The 20,800-nt window shown below is 37.6% G+C and overlaps 1 protein-coding gene across 3 annotated transcripts in view; it reads right to left on the reverse strand.

The window, feature by feature from the left end:
* Positions 1 to 3,138: 3,138 nt before the first annotated feature.
* The window catches only part of LOC133532897 (uncharacterized), a 39,556-nt gene continuing 21,894 nt past the window's right edge, over positions 3,139 to 20,800 (reverse strand). For all 3 annotated transcript variants that reach the window (XR_009801764.1, XR_009801763.1, XM_061871757.1), the window contains one exon: positions 3,139 to 3,459. Coding sequence is in view for 1 of the 3 variants with exons in the window: in XM_061871757.1 (XP_061727741.1) it covers positions 3,363 to 3,459 (97 nt within the window). In the remaining 2 variants the exon portion in view is untranslated. The remainder of the gene's footprint in view (positions 3,460 to 20,800) is intronic.

Raw genomic sequence — 20,800 nt, forward strand, 5'->3', positions numbered from 1 at the left:
TAGCTTAAGGAGCCATTTGAGGGTAGATTTTGTTTATATTTGTTTAAATACCCTAAAGATACAGAATATAGGAAAAAGTAAAAGTAAAAATGTTTTCACGCAAAAAAACTTTTGGCCTTTGTATGCAGGGTTGGCCGACTTGGACGACCAGCCCCAAAAAAAATGCGTCAAAATGTTTTTCTTTTACTTTTTCCTAACTATAACATTATACTGAATATTATATTAAATGGATCCCCACTATTTTTGTTACAATCTGTATGGAGCAGTTGTCAATAGTAGTATAGTTGGATGTTTGTACAGTCAGACCAAGATAAGTTGGCAGCGATTTTGATAGCCAGTGCAAGTGTTATTTTAATCGTCAAAAATCTATGAAATTATGACGTTTACTTAACACTTGCACAGGCTGATGGGGTATCAAAATCACTGCCAACTTAGCTTGGTCTGACTCTAGACATTTATTGGAAAAATATCATGAAACATTTAAGTAATAAAAATACGGTAAAAACATATTTCTTCTTGATTTGGAGGAACTGTCATGGGGATCAGAGGGCCTACCGTTAACCACGTTCGACGTGTTGCCTCCCTGTCACGCTTACGTACGAATTTACAAGTGCGAGAGGCAACACGTCGAACGTGGTTCGCGGTAGGCCCTCAGATCGACGCGTGAAGTAGGTTTAAGTTTAAGTGTAAGGCCTGAGTGGACGCTGGAGTTGGGCGTGCAGCGTGCATATTAAACAAATGCAAACGTATAGGAGCGGCCGCAGTTCACGCTGCTCACATCACGTGAGCCCGACGCCACGCTGCACGCCCCGCCGAACGCTCCGCTTCGAGCGGCCACCACCACCCTCGGGGCGTGTTGCCGCTTGCAGTCGTAGTTGGAATGATACCTTTATTGGGGTTGTAAAATATGGGCCAAGTCTGGCCAGTCGCGAGCTTTAAGCAGGGCCATGCTGTTATGTAATTAATCTATTCTTATGAACTAATGTAAAATACGCGCTTATGTAGCCGTAGCTGGAGAATAAATGATATTCGAAACAATTTGTAAGTTTTATTTCAAAAATATTTCTTTCATCTTTCCCACCCTACTGTTGAACAAAGGTTTTTTTTTTTAATACTACATCGGTGGCAAACAAGCATATTGCCCGCCTGATGGTAAGCAGTCTCCGTAGCCTATGTACGCCTCCAACTCCAGAGGAGTTACATGCGTTCTTCAAAAAGGAGTGTACAAGCAACGCGCATGTAATATCTGCTTACCATCAGGCGGGCCGTATGCTTGTTTGCCACCGACGTGGTATTAAAAAAGAATGCGCGTTGCCGACCCTAACTCTCCGCCCCCTCGTTGAGCTCTGGTAACCTTACTCAACGGCAGGAACACAACACTATGAGTAGGGTCTAGTGTTACTTGGCTGCGTTTTCTGCGCAGTTGGGCTCTGCTCTAGATCTGGAATGACATACGCTGTGCTGTGCCCTACTACACAGCGAGATGACAATCACATTGCCCATACCTCTCTTTTGGACGTAGTTCAAGGACGTACCCGGGTCTACATGTACCGGGTGACATTGAAATATTATGGTACAGTCAGCGTCAAATACTTCGTAGCAGTCAAAGTGGCCAAATAGTTCGGTACACCATACTAAATATATGGTGTACCGAACTATTTTGGCTACTTTGACTGCTACGAAGTATTTGACGCTGACTGTACCATCAAGCTGATCTGATGCTCGAGTAGCTTTGCGAGGGTTTCAATAAGGCACGAGGGTTGAACAAATTTTGCTACGCAGTGAAACACATAAATTTGACCGCTCGCGAGGGAAAAACTAACTGTAAAACGTTACAAATCAAATTCATAATGAAGGCTATTCAATATTTATAAAAGGCAACTTTCTCATCCATTTTTAGGGTTCCGTAGCCAAATGGCATAAAACGGAACCCTTATAGTTTCGCCATGTCCGTCTGTCTGTCTGTCTGTCTGTCTGTCTGTCTGTCTGTCCGAGGCTTTGCTCCGTGGTCGTTAGTGCTAGAAAGCTGAAATTTGGCATGGATATATAAATCAATTAAGCCGACAAAGTCGTACAATAAAATCTAAAAATTTAATTTTTTTTAGGGTACCTCCCCTACACCTAAAGTGGGGGTGATTTTTTTTTTCGCTTCAACCCTAGAGTGTGGAGTATCGTTGGAAAGGTCTTTCAAAACTAATAGGGGTTTTCACGAAACATTTTTTGATAAAGTGAATATATTCGGAGATAATCGCTCCGAAAGAAAAAAAAAATGTGTCCCCCCCCCTCTAACTTTTGAACCATAGGTCCAAAAAATATGAAAAAAATCGTGGAAGTAGAGCTTAAGAAAGACATTAAATGAAAACTATAGCGGACATGATCAGTTTAGCTATTTTTGAGTTATCGCAAAAAGTTTTCCCTTCATAGTAAAAAGACTTATTTTAATTAGGTACTGATTATGCAAATTTGCCTATTTGTTTAACTCAGGTGAAAGGTACCGTTTCATCCCTTGGTTAACAATTTACTATACTTTAAGCTCCAGTTTAGCTTATTGTGACGGAAGAGTAACTACGGAACCCTACACTGAGCGTGGCCTGACATGCTCTTGGCCGGTTATTGAATAATAAAGAGAGCCTGTATGGTGAAATAGTTATTTCCTTTACAAGGGGAAGAAGTTTTTGTGTTACTAAGTAAGCGAAAGATTTCATAATTGAATCTTGAGCGTTGCGAGGGTTTCAAGGTACGAAGGCTAAACTAGAGTGAGATGCAAAAGTGAGTCAAATGTAGTTCCTTAATAATATGCAAATATATTGATAATATATTTGACGAGCGGTCTGGCCTAGTGGGTAGTGACCCTGCCTATGAAGCCGATGGTCTTCGAATTCCGGTTCGGGCATTTATTTGTGTGATGAGCAGCACATATTTCTTCCTGAGTAGGATGCTTTATATGTATTTAAGTATATGTATATTATATATATCGTTGTCTGAGTACCCACAACAAGCCTTATTGGCTTACCGTGGGACAATCAATTTGTGTAAGAATGTCCCTATAATATTTATTTATTTATATGTATGTCTTATTTTGATTTACATGAATGCAATATAAAAGCTCTCACAATCCGTCTTTATTTTATTTACATATAAATGCATTGTTTATCAGAATGCAAACCAAATGCTTCAAAAATATTAATAATAAGTAAGAATATTATTTGCTCATTGTCATAATGCATAAGACAGAGTGCACACTAGGCTCAAAGTCCTCGAAACTATCCAGGTCATAGCCGCAGTTGCATTAAACACGCCCATTAAGGAAAATAAAACAAATAGCTTTGCTAGCAGACATTTAATATGTGATGTGTTGATCATTACTGGTTGTGTTCGCGCGATGCATCTACGATGCTGACATTGGCGGTGCTGTTTGCTGCTTGGGCTACAAGCGCCCATGGCGCCTGCATAGGGGACCTGCCAAAAATGACTATAAATGGAGCCACATTCGACCCGAAAACAGGAAGATACGTGAAATCATACGGCGAAGACATCATTTTGTACTGCTCCTCTGAGGACGCGAAATTTGAAATAAAAAAAGATGATAAACTTCAGAATATTAGAGTACTTAATAAAACTACTATCCAATTGTACGATGGAAAACCAGACATAGGTGTGTATAAATATGTCTGTTCGAGTCAAGATTGTGAAGATTTTCTTTTCGTGAAAGTTAAACCAGCTATGCTTGTAAAGTCACAAATAACTCGACGTAGATTTGATCAAGATTCTGGAATCCTTATTAATTTTGTACAAATCGGGGGCTATTATGAAGTGTTTTGTACTGGCAATAATGTTGAAGACCTTCAGATTCTGCTTAATAATGATGATCGTATACCGCAAACAGAGCTGGTCAACAAAACGACGGTGAAGTATACGGAAAGGGCGGATAAAGAGCTGGAAAAAGCTTATTACTGCAAGAGTAAAACGAACGCTGAAGATTTGCAAGAAATTATTGTGGTCGTAGTGGGATATTTCCCCGATGGCAGAGACTTCCGCTGTGTCATACATGATACGCGTGTACTTGAATGTTTTTGGACATACTACAGTCGGGGTGATGTTTCTAACTTATTTTACACAGATCATGACCGTCCTGAAGGCAAGATTCTTCTCTGCACCGATTTTTTTAGTAAACTGAATAGTACGTGCAAAGTGGATGAATATTCCAGTAGGAGTCGATTATTTTATATGAACCATAACGTTTCGTTCATGTTAATGACATGTAATGACTTCATTTGCAATAGGCAAACGTTCACAATGAACACTAATTCCATCACACAACTAAGCCCTCTAAAGTGTAAAGAACCACGCGGAACTACGCTGGTATGGGAAAATAACTGCGAAAAATGCGATTATAAAGTTCTATTCCGCCTTTTGGCTTTTGGAGGTAGATGGCAAAAGCTGAACACGTCGTCAGTGCGTTGTGATGACAAAAATTGCGAGTTTGAGTTGGTCCTTCCTTACCCGGACACGAAATACGAAGTGAGTGTTAAAGCCAGACATAAGGAAGCGTTAAGCGAGAAATTGTGGTCCCGACCTTGCTTAGTTGTTGTAACCACATCTTCCAGAGCAAAGTGTGCATGTAACACTCCATCAGAACTGATCCCTACCGAAAAAGCTTCGTGTGAAGCTTGTACTCTTATAGAAGATACAATTGAGAAAAGTTTGGTGTTGAAAAACAAAATTGCAAGCCTCAAAGAAAAGCTTGATAAAATTGATATGCTTTCAATGTTGTTATCGAAGTCTAAAGAAATATCCGATAGAATAAAAGATTTAGGGTAGAATGGGGTAACTAGGTACTCAATGATAGGCTCCTATTTTTTATTTATTTTATGATACAGGAGGCAAACGAGCAGACGGATCACCTGATGGTAAGCGGTTACCGCCGCCCATGGACACCAGCAACATCAGAGGGGTATTGCAGGAAATGGGAATTGTTGTATTTTTGTAGGAAAGTCAACACTGCTGCCTTAACCGTTGGTATGTGTGTACATGGCAGTACTTAGTCAAAAATCGTGGATTCGAATCTCGAACGTGCTGTAGAGCAGAAAAAATGTTCTCGAGAAAAAACGCAAAAAGTTGACTGAGGATAATTTTGGTCAGGATCCTTAACATAGACGAGAGGGTCAACGAAGTTTGAAGGGGTCAATCATTGGTGAGGCCCACATTAGTATAATATACGCTTTGCTATATGTTTACTGTTGTTAAACTATGTGTTTTGTACCGGTGTATGTCACAAATTGTTCCCAGTACTGTGTATTTGCATAGAGAAATGAGAAGTACATAGAGTGCTCACTCCATACATCGGTTTTGGTACCAAAACGATTATTATTTTTGTAGTCGACATCTAGAATTTTGACGACCAGTTTGGCCTAGTGTCAAATCCCGGGTTCAAATCCTGGTAAGGGTATTTATTCGTGTGATGAGCATGGATATTTGTTCCTGAGTCATGGGTGTTTTCTATGTATGTAAGTATTTATAAATATCTATATATTATATATATCATTGTCTAAGTACCCTCAATTTGTGTTGGCCTTATAGAGCTTACTGTGGGACTTAGTCAATTTGTGTAATAATGTCCTATAATATTTATTTTATTTATTTATTAGCATCGAGTAGCGGAACTCAGTACTGCTACTCGAAAATAGATATCGCGGCACTCAAAAAGTCTAATACTCAACGATTTTCAGCTAATATTATACGCGTAGGAGTTGAAAATAGAGTTCCGGTTACTCTGGTTATAATATTAGCGGAAAATCGTTGAGCATTAGACTTTTTGTTTGCCGCGACATCTATTGTCGAGTAGCAGTACTGAGAGTTCCACTTGACGCTAGATGTAGACTACGAAAATAATAATATTTTTGGTAACAAAACCGTTGTATGGAGTGAGCACTCTTGGTCTTCTTAATTCTCTTTGCTATTTGCATAGAGAAATATTCTCTTTGGTATTTATGATGGATGATTTTGTGACTATTTTATTAATAATATCATGTTTAGAGTACGAGTAAGTCGGATACCTGTTTTTAAGAAACCTACTAACTAACCCCTTATATGCCTTATATAACCCCCGCATATGGTTGCATATGCGGTAAATGATTAAGTTAAATAAAATTGTGTAAAATCGTGTATTCGTTTTCCTCTTTTTAATAATGGGTGTTATTAGGTATATGGAAATATCATGGGTTATTTACTGAAATTTTGTCATCAACATATACACCGTGGTTTTATTGAATTCCGTTAACTCCGGGGTATGGGTAAGTACGTTTAAGCATAAAGGCCTCCCTTAACGAAATTAACGAAAAAAAAAACACGGTGTATAAAGAAGCCACCTAGCCACGTCACCTTCCCCTATCACGTCTCAAATAGGGTTGTGAAACGTTCCTGCTGCTTGAATATACGTCAGCCCAAACCGATAAGTTATTTAATTAAAACTTTAATCTGCATTATTATTTAAAGTATTACATTTTGTGGTTACTCGAGGAAAATAACTGGGTAAAAACTCATACCTAGTAACCGCAAATGAAACAGTTGTTCTTACACTAGGTATTTACAACTTTTATTAATAGGGGGCCAACGCAAAACTGTCATTTATACATCTTATTTTACAATTTTTGAAGTCGGTTTTTCTTTCTTTTTACAAGCTTTTATTTAACCCTTTTCCAGACATAGTACGATTTATCGACCACATACGCGCCATTAGAATTTCAACTTTAACATTCCGATTTAAGGTTCAAATTAGATTACACTTTCAGGAAATGTTACTTGTCTTCAAATAAATAAATAAATAAAAATAAAATTCTTTTATTTCAGACAGGGTCCATATACATCTTACAGTTAAAACTACAAATAAAATAAAATAAAATTAAATTAAAAAACACAATTACAAATTATACCACAAATAAATACTATTCTTATACACACATTATTTATATTACACCATTTACACATAACTGACACAAATCCACACACACCATCCTTATAATAGTTATTTTATTTAAGCTGATTATGCTACTATTAGTTTTTCTTTTGTTTACGTATTTTAGTCAACTTTGTTTTATGGTTTTCATGATCGAAAACGGATTGAGATTATGAGTTTCATCTTATTATTATGTTTGTCAAATCTGTCACTGGATTTAATTCGTGTAGCTACCGCTGACCTGGCGCTAGTTGTGCCGCACCACGATACGATCCGACCGGACCGGTACAGACTGGACGTTCGTTTCGTCCGTGCAATTTTATTTAGTGTTAAGTATGTTCGTCATGTTTATTTTATGTTTCTTTCCTTTTTTCTGTTACCTTCCGTGACTATTTCGCACTCGATGGTCTCATCGGAAGATCAGCGCTGGAAGTCGCCAGCAACATGCTGAGATGAGGCCATTTCGTGACACTTTACTCTCACTATGTTCTCTTTTATGTCTGTCTATTACTGTTTGTGTGTTTATGAATAAAACAAATTCTATTTCTATTCTATTTCTATTTCTAAATGAATCATCAAATCTGGATTAATTGGAAAATATTTGGATTTTTTAGGAAAACCTTGTAGATTGGTGCGGCCTGGAAAAGGGTTAACTTGCCATGTTAGTTTTTATGTATGGATTAAAATTTGGAAGCTTTTGACTTACTTCACGGTTTCCTTTTGAGCTGAAATTTTGCATAGGTACATATGTAAGTCGGATGACAATGGAATATTATGGTACCATCGAGCCGATCTGATGATGATGATGAAGTGTTTTTATCACAGAGTTCCCATGGCCACCTCCTGTCTCCATCATCAGATCAGGGCTCCATGTCATTATAACGCATATTGCATTGACTTCCGATTTACATAAAAAAATCAACTTAATCGGAAATTGCTGAAAATTTCAGCTTAAACGGAAATCGGGAAGTGGGTCGAATTTAGCTTCCAACATTTGACCCACACTAACATAAACACCTACATACATCCAAAAAATAATAATACAATAATATAATAATAATAATAATAATCTCGTAGCCAGGATTATTCACCAGCAACTTGCTCTTCTATACGGCCTTGTGGACTGCGAAGTACCGTACTATAAGTACTCACCTGTGCCAGTTCTCGAAAATGGTCGTGCCACGCTCTATTGGGATCGATCTATTATTACTGACAGGACTATTGTAGCCAATAAGCCTGACATCGTGATAATAGATCGATCGCAACGCCGGGCCGTGCTCGTCGACATCACCATCCCCCATGATGAGAATCTCGTGAAAGCCGAGAAGGACAAGTCCAGTAAGTACCTAGACTTGGCTCACGAGATAACCGCCATGTGGGATGTTGATTCGACGATCATTGTCCCGATAGTCGTGTCAGCGAACGGTCTCATAGCGAAGAGTCTCGACCAACACCTAGAGAGACTCTCGCTAGGTGGCTGGATCAAGGGTCAGATGCAGAAGGCAGTAATTTTGGACACGGCGCGTATAGTACGTCGGTTCCTCTCTCTGCGGCCCTGACCACCGGCAGCTTGGGCCCTGCCCCGCTGCTGGCGGCACCCTAGGTTAGGTTTTTTATAATGTGTTTATATCTTTTGTATTGTTTTGTAAGTGTTTTTATATTTTACTTTTATATCCATATTATAAAAATCCTAGCCTGAGAAAAGAAATGAATAAAGGAATAATAATATATATAATGTTACAAACTTTTATTTAGCATCACTTGTCTCGTTGTCTGTCTGTAATCAAATCTTGCAAGTAACGTTTGACCCACTTGCGGTTTCCGATGAATCTGATTTGTATAGGTACTTATGTAAATTGGACGACAATGCCATATTATATTGCCTGATGAATTGATGATGCAGACAGGAGGTGGTGGAACTCTGTGATAAAACAACGCAACCTACTTGTGTTTGGGTTTGTTAGAATTGTCTCAATGAGTACTAGTTGCCTCTTGGATGGAAAGCGATAAAAGCTTGTATATAAGTTTTTGGCAAAAAAATCATTTTTGGTACAAGCTTTTATCGCTGACTGTACTTTTTTCCATTGTGGTAGTGCAGAAAAAATAACGAGTCCGCCATCTTGGATAATCCGCCATATTGGATTTAGAATGACATCACGTAGCTAACCATGCATTGTCATCTAAACTAAGCGGGTATACAAAATTTCGGTTGAAGATAACTGGTTCAAAATTAAGTTGCAAGATTCTACCCGGATAAACATACATACATTGCAAGTTAAATAAAAGCTTGTAATAATAGTACCTACATTTCGATGCTAGTGCGGAAAATATGTCATTACTTAACGAGTACCGAGATATCTTGCCACGAGCCGTAGGCGTGTGACAAGACTCGGGACGAGTGAAGAATGACATTTCCGCACGTGTATCGAACGACGTTTTTAATACAGTTGCGAAAAAATAAGAAAAACAACAAGTACTTTTTATGCATGTTCTATAAGACAGAAACATTATACTATTATTACCTAAGTATCGTTATTTACTATTATTTGTGTATCGTATATTTAAAGTGTATGAAAACAATATCGAATGTTACCTTTGGAAACTTAAAACATTATTGCAGTAAGAAAAAACGCCTCTGCTTTGACAGGCGTTTCGGCAGCTATTCCGGTCCATTCAGACAAGTTATTAAGAACGGTTTTACAATATTCAATATTAAAAAATAAACGTGTTATAATGATGAAGAGGTAAGTAATAAAATATGAAATATGCTTATATTTATTATTTTTACATTAACAGTAGGTTATGACGTCCGACTTTCAATCCGGAGGTCGTGGGTTCAAATCCTGGCTCGTACCAATGAGTTTTTCGGAAATTATGTACGAAATATCATCTGATATTTACCACTAGCTTTTCGGTGAAGGAAAACATCGTGAGGAAACCTGCATACATCTGCGAAGAAGTTCAAAGGTGTATGTGAAGTTCCCAATCCGCATTGGGCTAGCGTGGGGACTATAGCCCGAGCCCTCTCGCGCATGAGAGGAGGCCTGTGCCCAGCAGTGGGACGTATATAGGCTAAATTATTATTATTATTATTAGTAGTAGGTTTTTATGTTAATTACGACTTTTAAAGAAACTAACATTAACACTCATCAATAAGTAGTCATGAATTGGAACAAGTGGAAAAGTAAAAAGCACTAGTTCGCGAAATCCAACTTTCCGTACGCTAAACAGCTACGTAAAGTAGCACTTTTTGAGCAACTGTATTAAAAAATGATGTTTTTGTCAAAAAACTTATTTTTACACTTAAATTCAACTAGAAATGTCAATTGTGGAAGAAGAATTATTTTTATTTTCAAGTGCTTGTGAATATTGGTAACGGCGTCATGACACCACGTGGAACGAAAGACTGTTGCTAACTATAGGTGGGTATCACCAGTTGACAAGCGACCCTACAAATAGTGCCCGGCGACCGCGTAGATGTAAGAAGCGCTTGACATTGTCGCTTGCCAAGTCAATTCAGAGTTAGCTTAAGGTTGTCGCACACTTAAAAGCTTGACGCTGATCCAGTGGCTCCAACCTTTAGACGGACTCTACTCTTTATCACCTAATAGCCTAAAATTACTCATTCGTGATTAGTTAACTCGTAGAAAACTCCTTAAGGAAACGTGCATCGTCTCAAAAATGACTCAAGTCTTGAGGAAATAAGGACAATTAAGTGTACCTATTTATATAAAAGTATCACAACATGTTTCAAACTAGTCGTATTATTTTTCGCAATGCATGCTGTCGCTTTGAAAACACTAACGCTGCTAGCGCTTCTACATATAGCGTGTTTTGACTCCGGAGACCCTCTATGTGGGCAGCGTCCAAGGATATCAGCGAAAACTGTAAATGAAGTGAGTTCCACTGAAAAATCACAAGTATACTTATTCGCAACATACAGAGAACTCTGCTGATGACATGACGAATCTGGCTATAGAAGGTGAAGGAAACAGCTTAGTTACAACTAAAGTGAACAGCACCACTGTTCAGCTGTTTATAGAGAAGCCTTACGTTGGAGGATACGAATATATTTGCAGGAGTGGAAGTTGCGGACAGAGTATAATTGTTAAAGTTATACCATCGTTCCCAGTGAGCTCACCGCGCGTCCGACACACACCACGTCCTGCGGGCGAGCGTGCAACATACTTCGTTTCTCGTGGGGAATTTTACGAGATGTTTTGTATCGGAAAAGAGCCACTACGCATTTACGACGACTGGCCCAAGGTGCTGCCAACGGAATCTGTGAACTTAACGACCATTAAGTTGAAAGCGCAGGCAAATTATTCTGGTATCAGCTTTTATACTTGCAGCAGTGAGGGATTTCATGGACCAGGAAAGGTAAATGAGCTTCGTCTCATTATAGATTTCTATCCAGAGGCATTTGATTTTCAATGCATATCTTTCGACCTCCACTGGCATAAGCTAGAATGCTTATGGACATCCTCAACTAAAGAAAACAGCTTTAAATTGTATTTAGTAGAAAGCAACGGAAGAACACATCTTCTCTGTTCATATGGTTCAGGAACGATTAAAAGAGTATGTTCCTCTTATAATCCTCAAGGTTCCGGAAAATTGTTGCTAGAAACTTGTAATCAAGTATTCTGTGATAATAAGACGTTTACTTTCGAGCGTACTTCGATATTTAAACTCGAATCTCCTTCTGAGTTACAGGTATTAAACAGAACCTCAAACGGAGCACTAATAAAATGGTATTCTAAATTTTCCTGGTACAAAGAGAATATTTTCGAAGTGGAATACAGGTTGCTAGCATCACCTTGGCGGGAAGCGAACTCATCTTTAATACAAATTCCTCCTTACTCTGATTATTGTACTCTTCAATTATCCCTGCCTTGTCCTGACGCGCATTACGAGGTACGAGTACTTGTAAGACATAAGAACGCGATAGAAGACAAATTTTGGTCAGATCCTACCCCTTCTTTATTTTTCTTCACAGATCAGAGCACAGACAAACTGAATCCTATATGTAACGCGGTTTTACAAGAACCTGACCCGATTACGTCTGTACAGACTGCTTTGAATGAGATTGGTAAACTTATAAGAGAAACTACTAAAATGAGAATGGCGTTGAGGGCTAAAATAAGTGACATGCGGTTGAAGACTGCTGCAAATTGCTGGGGGAGTTATAATAGAATACAGCAGAAATATAAATATAGGTATATATAAGAAAAACGTACAAAGAAGAGAGTGTCACGAAATGGCCTCATCTCAGCATGTTGCTGCGATTTCCAGCGCTGATCTTCCGATGAAACCATCAAGTGAGAAGAATCACGGCAGGTAACAAGCAACAACCCAAAAAGAAAAGGATCAAAATGAATGTCATACATAGTGGACAAATGATTATAATGAAAATAAAAACCGATCAAGTGCGAGTTCGATTTACTCGCGCACCGAGGATTCCGTACAAACTTTGAATTATCTTGTGTAACTATAAAGGCGAAAGAGTTTTGATCAGAAGTACATATACTAAGTATAATTGTGTACAGCGCCATCTATCGGTAAATTGTCTAACTAATTTGCGCCATGTAATGCATGTAGGTATGTTGGTTTTTCGAGGATAATTCTCTATTTTGTAAACCGATTCCAAAATTTGTTCTTTTATTTGAAAAAGGGTGCCTTTAATGTAATCTCATAGAAATTTCAAATGTAATAAACACACGTAAAGTTGGTTAAATTGCAAACTGATTTCGAAAATGTTTTTTGTTAATTAAAAAAAATTATTAAGATATAGGTCTGATTATATTTTTCCTGTAAAGTTTATAGTAATATTAATATAATATAAAAAAAATCATAATAAGCTTCGGAGATAGATAGGGGGGGGGGGGTATTTTTTTTCACATTTTTTCATGAATGATTTATTTTTCACTATGACAAAAAAGAAAAAATAGTTTTGGAATGTACAATTTCAGCTCTTTCAAACGATACCCCCCTTGACCTAGTCACTAGACTTTGAAATTTTGCCCCCCCCCCCCCCCCCCATTTATATTGGGCATTTTCCAAAGTTATAAAAAAAATACTTTCAATGTGGAATGGAACCCTAAAAAGTAACGAGTGGCAGTGAGTGTTTTTACGAGGTTATCCTCGTTTGAGAATTATGTGCCCGTATGATTGGATTCTGGGAGCCTGGGGTCCGCTTGACAACTAATCCCAAGATTTGGCGTAGTCACTAGTTTTTACGAAAGCGACTGCCATCTGACCTTCCAACCCAGAGGGGTAAACTAGGCCTTGTTGGGATTAGTCCGGTTTCCTCACGATGTTTTCCTTCACCGACAAGCGACTGGTAAATATCAAATGATATGATTGAATGATTTTTTTTATACCTATTTGATAAAAAAGCGGAGACATTCGAGAGTTAAATTGTTCCCATTTGTGCCCACTGTGAGTGTGACAAAGCTGATATTTTATTCATATTTAGAAATAGAAATCTTTATTGCGAAACCATGGTACATAATAGATGTTATATTAGAGTGTGAAAACACATGGCACCCTGTTAGGGTATTGCAAATAATCTTACATCTAGGTATTCTAGTTTCTATCATGTAATGTTCTTAATTAAATATAAACAACATTGTCTAAACTTATTAAAGAATTAACTAAGAATTAAATAGTCGTACCTAAATTAACATTTCAGTACACAAGGTGTTAATTAGGGATATATAATATGCAATAAGGGAATATCATTAGTATTTACAAAATAAAGTTATCTTCCATGAACTCTTGGACGGAATAGTATGCCTTCTCCATTAAAAATAATTTTAAATTTGATATGAATGACTTAAAATTTTCTGTTTCTAATTTTGTTGGGCAGTTTGTTGTAAACCTGGATGGCCCTGAAATAAGGGCCTTTTGTAGATGTCTAAAATTGGTTCCGGGGGTGAGAGCTTATTATTTCGACGTGCACTTTTACAATATTCAAATAATTTTATATTCTTTCGGACAAAAGTTGAAATTTCTAGAATGTAGAGAGAGGGGAGAGTCAAAATTTGGAGGTTGGTGAAATGTTTCTTGCAACTGTCGGTTTGTTGTATATTAGTTAGTATGCGGACACATTTTTTTTGGGCTATAAAGAGATCATGAGCGTCACTGCTATGACCCCATAACATAATAACATATACCACCCACCTCTGGATATAGTCGTTTGTTCTGACAGTAACCATGAGAGATCTGTTTTTAACTTTGTCGATCCAAGCAATATTAATCCTCACCTGGATTGGAATTTTGCCAAGGGTGACTACAGCTTACTTTATGAACTCGTATCCCAAGTATCCTGGCAAGATGTACTGGCTGCGCAGGAAGTTAACAAAGCTGTTGACATCTTTTATAGTATTGTATATGACTTATTTGATAAAGTATTCTTAAGGAAAAAGAGGTCTACACGTCGTTCTAGATGTTACCCGGTCTGGTTTAGTAAAGATATTATTTACGATATAACCCGCAAAGCTAGAATGCACAAGAAATGGAAAAGCACTAATAATGTAGCTATATACGATGAGTTTTCAAAACTTCGTGCCGACATAAAGCAACGAATAGACAAAGCTTATGATCACTACGTCAGTGGACTGGAAGCTAATGTGTGTCATAATCCTCGTGCTTTCTGGAGGCATATAGGTAGCCTTAAGTCCAGAGGTGGCTTTGAGCCTTGTGTTAGGTTTGGTGATCAGGAATTCAGCGGTAAGGAGGCAGCTGATGCGTTCGCGAAATTCTTCTCTAGCGTTTTCTTTCCCGATACCCCGTCCCTAGATCATAATGCCGTGATGCTGAATGATAGCTTCAGATCCGCGAACTATGTGCATATCAATCTTATTACACCCCGCGACGTTGAAACGGCCTTAATTAAACTTAAAGCTCAAAGCTCCATAGGACCGGACAATTTTCCACCTTATATACTAAAGGGATGTAAAAATCACTTTCTTCAGCCAATATTGTACATTTTTAACTTGTCAATTGCGACTGGTGTGTATCCTAAACGGTGGAAGCTCTCTCGAGTAACTCCAATTCCCAAATCTAGTGACACTTCAAGTGTAGAGAACTACCGGCCCATAGCCATACTTTCTTCGTTAGCGAAGCTGTTTGAATCTGTACTGAAGGCATTGATTTCTCCCCAATTAAAACCATTCCTTTGTGACGCACAGCACGGCTTTAGGTCGAAACGATCAGTGGACACCAACCTGTTGACGGCTACCAACATCATTTCAGAACACTTAGATAGAGGAACACAGGTTGATGTCCTCTATCTTGACTTCAGGAAAGCTTTTGATCAAGTTGATAATGATGTTTTACTTGGAAAGTTGTGTGCCATTGGTTTTTCGCCGCGATTGTTAAAATTGTTTGCCAGTTACATGAGCGGCAGGCAACAATTCGTAAAGCATGGTTGTTTTGTTTCATCCACTTACTCTACACAATCCGGAGTTAGTCAAGGATCCATTCTTGGCCCTCTGCTATTTGGCATCATGATAAATGATCTCGAGGTAGTTCTGAAAGAGAATACTAGGTGCCTTTTGTACGCAGATGACCTAAAACTCATGCTTGGTGTTAAACAAATGGCGGATTGTGAAGCGATGCAAAGAGACATCAATGAGGTTTTGCAATGGAGTGTTGCGAATAAACTGCATTTCAACGTCTCCAAATGTTGCGTTATGTCCTATACTCGCTCGCCAAAACCTTTAATTGCACAGTATGTCCTTGGTTCAGAAGTCATAGCTCGTGTAACAACTGTCAAAGACCTGGGTGTTACCTTCGACGCCTCTCTTACTTTTCATGACCACATAAAAGGATTAGCTGCCAATTGTTATAAGCGACTTGGTTTCGTCATCAGGAATGTGCGCGATTTTAACGATCCCAGAGCCATCAAACTGCTCTACACGGCTCTTGTGAGGAGTAAGCTTGAGGCGGCAAGTATTGTTTGGAACCCAGCTGAAATCACATACGCCCTTCTCGTAGAAAAAGTGCAAAAAACATTTCTTAGGTTCTTGTATAAGAAGCTATATACTTACTATCCATTCTTATATCCGACCAAGTACTTATTAGGATCATTAGGTTTTAATTCCCTTGCAGTCAGACGCAATTACAATCTCCTGGTGACAGCATGTGGAGTTTTACGTGGCGAGACAGACTGTCCTGAACTGGTAGGACGAACTGTTAGACTCGCTATTCCATTTGTGCCCAAAAATCTCCTGCGACCGCGAAGTCACAAGCTTTTGGCCGTCCCAATTACACGCACTGTAGCACATAAAAACTCGCCTGCTGTGCGGGCTCTAAGGCTGCTGAACTCCCTTCTGTCATGGGCACCAGATTGTGATATGTTTGCAAGTCGATGGACGGCTGTGTATCAGATGTGTCTGCGGTATTGCGAGGTGATGGACGAAAGATGATTGTGATCTGTTTTTCCTAGTATGTAATCCTATCATATAATCTGAATTGTACAGTGCTTTGGTCTCGACTGTAATGCTGTATATATATATTAAAATATTAAATAAAAAATATTAAAAATAATACCGTAACGTAACCAAGCTTGAGCGTAAGAGTGATATGCGGACAATTTTCCTTAACCGAGCACAAATACATAAAAACTGGATAACGTGGTACGAATAATAATTAGCATTATTTATCAGTTGTTACTAACCAGCCAACCAGCCGGAAACAAAGGAGCGGACGTTAACGCCCTGCATCGAAAAATAACGCGATCTTTGAAAAGTGGCAGTGGCTAGCCGGAAACAAACAGACGTTATTTTCAGATATGTATCTTGACTATATAACAATAGATTTGATACCAGTCGAAACACAAATGCTTAAAATTTTCTCGATAGAATTTTCATCCAAAGTTAAATCTACAATTTTAGTGTTTACCTAAGTGTAACTGGAGAACACATCTTCATCCAGCATAATCCACTTTACAGTAAAGGTTTTCATCTCGTCTTAAACATCATTCAATTAAATATTAACTTACTATCTTATATAGACGGGTTTAGTCTCGTTTTTAGGGTTCCGTAGCCAAATGGCAAAAAACGGAACCCTTATAGATTCGTCATGTCCGTCTGTCTGTCCGATTCTGTCACAGCCACTTTTTTCCGAAACTATAAGAGCTGTACTGTTCAAACTTAGTAAGTGGATGTATTCTATGAACCGCATTAAGATTTTCACACAAAAATAGAAAAAAAAACAATAAATTTTGGGGGTTCCCCATACTTAGAACTGAAACTCAAAAAATCTTTTTTCATCAAAACCCATACGTGTGGGGTATCTATGGATAGGTCTTCAAAAATGATATTGAGGTTTCTAATATCATTTTTTTCTAAAATGAATAGTTTGCGCGAGAGACACTTCCAAAGTGGTAAAATTTGTGTCCCCCCCCCCCGTAACTTCTAAAATAACAGAATAAAAAATCTAAAAAAAATATATGATATACATTTCCATGTAAACTTCCACCGAAAATTGGTTTGAACGAGATCTAGTAAGTACTTTTTTTTTAATACGTCATGAAATTTAAAAAAAAAAAATTTTTTCATCATACCCATACGTGTGGGGTATCTATGGATAGGTCTTCAAAAATGATATTAAGGTTTCTAATATAATTTTTTTCTAAACTGCATAGTTTGCGCGAGAGAACCTTCCAAAGTGAAAAAAAGTGTGTCCCCCCCCCCCCTGTAACTTCTAAAATAACAGAATGAAAAATCTAAAAAAAATATATGATATACATTACCATGCAAACTTCCACTGAAAATTGGTTTGAACGAGATCTAGTAAGTAGTTTTTTTTTAATACGTCATAAAATTAAAAAAAAAAAATTTTTATCAAACATATACGTGTGGGGTATCTATGGATAGGTCTTCAAAAATGATATTTAGGTTTCTAATATCATTTTTTTCTAAACTGAATAGTTGGCGCGAGAGACACTTCCAAAGTGGTAAAATGTGTGTCCAAAGTGGTAAAATGTTGAACAAGATCTAGTAAGAAGATTTTTTTTAATACGTCTAAAATTGTACGGAACCCTTCATGCGCGAGTCCGACTCGCACTTGGCCGCTTTTTATTGATTTTATGAATTCAACGGAAAACGGCCATTTTACGCAGTTCGGCTTCTCTTTCTGTCATGCGTCAAAGTCATAAGTGCGTCCTTTATGCCAGTAATGTAAGATGGCCGTGGTGCCTTAAAGAGGTAAGACATATGTCGACTCGCGCAGCGCTCAAAATTACGTAAAATTGACATTACCAGTAAACGTTGAGTCGTAGCTCCATTAACTAGTAACGGAATCGGAGGTCTACCACGAATCTTTACAGGCCTTTACGTTACGCGTGTGTGCGTGTTTGCTTAGCTACAACAAAGTCTAATACTCTGATCAATTACAACGGGTAAGGAAATTTCGACAGGTTCTGTAATGTATCGGTAGCTGTGTGGTCGTGTAGACACCAAAGAAAAATCATTTTTTTTTTCATTTATTTAGAACACAAACAGTCACATATACAAATGGCTTATTGGCTTTAATATCATGACTTATTGTTTGTTTTTTGTTCCTATATAATATCTTTTATGCTTATTTTCTATTTTATTGTACAAGTAAATCTTGTCTGTCTTATACACAAGTAAAGAGTAAAGTAAGTATGCTTTTCAGTTTGATTTTACTTGACAAGGAGCAATAAGAAAAACGTACCGAAAAAAATTCTTTAAATTGCCATTTAAAGAAAATTCAGCTCGTTTGTGGTGCGCTGTACACCGTTGGGCTATCTAGAGTAAGTATTTTTATATGGGTACGCTGACAGCTGTCGTTTCAATACGATTTTACGAGATTTGGCGTTTTTAGGTTAAAAATTATATGGAGATGACACCTGTCACCCTACCCATCGAGTTTGAAAAACACTATAAATGTTAACACATACAGGATGGTTTTTGATAATGTACATATTAGAACTGAAACTGTTTTTAATTTAATTTTTTTTTCATATTTTAAAATTATAGCGCTCTACTTTTATACCTTTTCCTACTCCTCTACTGTTATCTGTCATTTATGCATTCATTAACACGAATATAAGAACATACATAAAAGATTTCAAGAAAAGTCTATATTGTCTATTCCTCATAAAAGCTCTTGTGCTTTTATAAGCTATAACGTTACTGCGATTAATGGCCACCAACCTAACAAAACCAAAACGAATACAGTTTTAAACTAAGTGCATTGCTGCCAACTTGCAAAATATTCATTTGGTTGCATAGTAAAAATAATTACTTCATAAGTCAGAAACACGCATGTGACACCCGTAATATAGCAACACCCATAGACTACGAAGACCGCTTAGCGTTGCTTGTTAGTCTCCGTAGGCTACGGTGGCCAAAATTGAGAAAAAACTGTCCAAAAAATTAATTTAGCAAGTAGCAAGTACCAGGGCCTCATGAGTTACGAGGAGGTGTCGCCGACCGGCCGGCCGCGGCCCGGGGCGGGCCGGGCGCGTAACAAGGTACGCTCGCGCGTCTTGGCTATATACTTTTGCTGTAATTTGTTTACCTAAATTAAGATTTATTTTTGTTGACTCGTAGGAAAAATATTGTATGCAACGTTGTATAAGTAGGTCAAAAAATTCTCGTGGCGTATTCCTTTACAATGTTCGCCTACGCCTTCGGCTCCGGCTCACATTGTAACTCACGCCACTCGCCTTTTTTGACCCTTCTTATACAACTGTTGCATAAAATACTATAATAATATTTCTTAGTATTGACAAAGACAATTAAAGTTTTATACTTTACAAAATCGCTTACTAACAATGTCTTTACAAAATCGCTTTCCTGTAAGCTTAGGCAACTGCTATAGCACATACCACCATTTAACAGCAGTCTCAGTTCCATACACTTGGTTCGGTGCTTCAACCTCTTGTCAAACTGTCTGATAACTAAAGTAGTTCCTAATAGACTGCGCTGTGCAATTATGAATATCCCGATCAAACTTTTCATTTCAGAGGAATGCGATTTTGTGTAGACAAGTTAGTCTATACTTTATTTGTCCATGCTCTTGAAACTATTCGTCTTTTTTTATCAATTAGCTTATGGCGGGCATTGAAGGGTCGTTCTTTGATTATTAAATATAATTTCAATATAAGCCCATCAATGGAACAGGCATAAATTTTGGTCAATTTATTACCTATCAGGGGAATAATAAAATCCATAAAAATAATGTAAAAACGACGAGGGAATGAAAAAAACGATAAGGGAATGACAAGGAATGACAATGAATTTCGGAACAATTAGATTCAAAAGTATACACTGAATCATAGAACGCTCTTAGTAACTTAATATTATTTTTAAGATCAATAGAACGATGTGCCAAACGTTAATTTTACTTGAACCCTCAGTCCAAACGCATGGAATGAGCACCAGGGGAATAGAAATAAGTATGTTTTGACCAACTGTTATGATTACGATAATTTTTACTTAATCCACGAAAGTAAATATTTTTTTACTTTACATATGACTTAACATTGTACATGCCCATGAAGAATACATTTTAAATCAAAAAATACGAGAATGAAAATCACAGTGAACCAAAGCCGGCGGAACGATATTATTAAATCGTTTATTTCAGGTGAAAGACCCATAATTACATCACAAACAAACGAAAATACAATACAAATTAATTTAAATTGAAAACAGTCAAAATAACAATCATAAATACATACGCCAATGTATTACCTGTAAGAATAGCATATATTCTAAAGAAAATAAGTAAAGCGTATATCAATATGATAATGAGCCGTGCGGCGTAGGTATTACTTACCGGACAAATGCAATGACAGCTTATTGC

The sequence above is a fragment of the Cydia pomonella genome, chromosome 28 (assembly GCF_033807575.1).
Source record: "Cydia pomonella isolate Wapato2018A chromosome 28, ilCydPomo1, whole genome shotgun sequence".
NCBI lineage: Eukaryota > Metazoa > Arthropoda > Insecta > Lepidoptera > Tortricidae > Cydia > Cydia pomonella.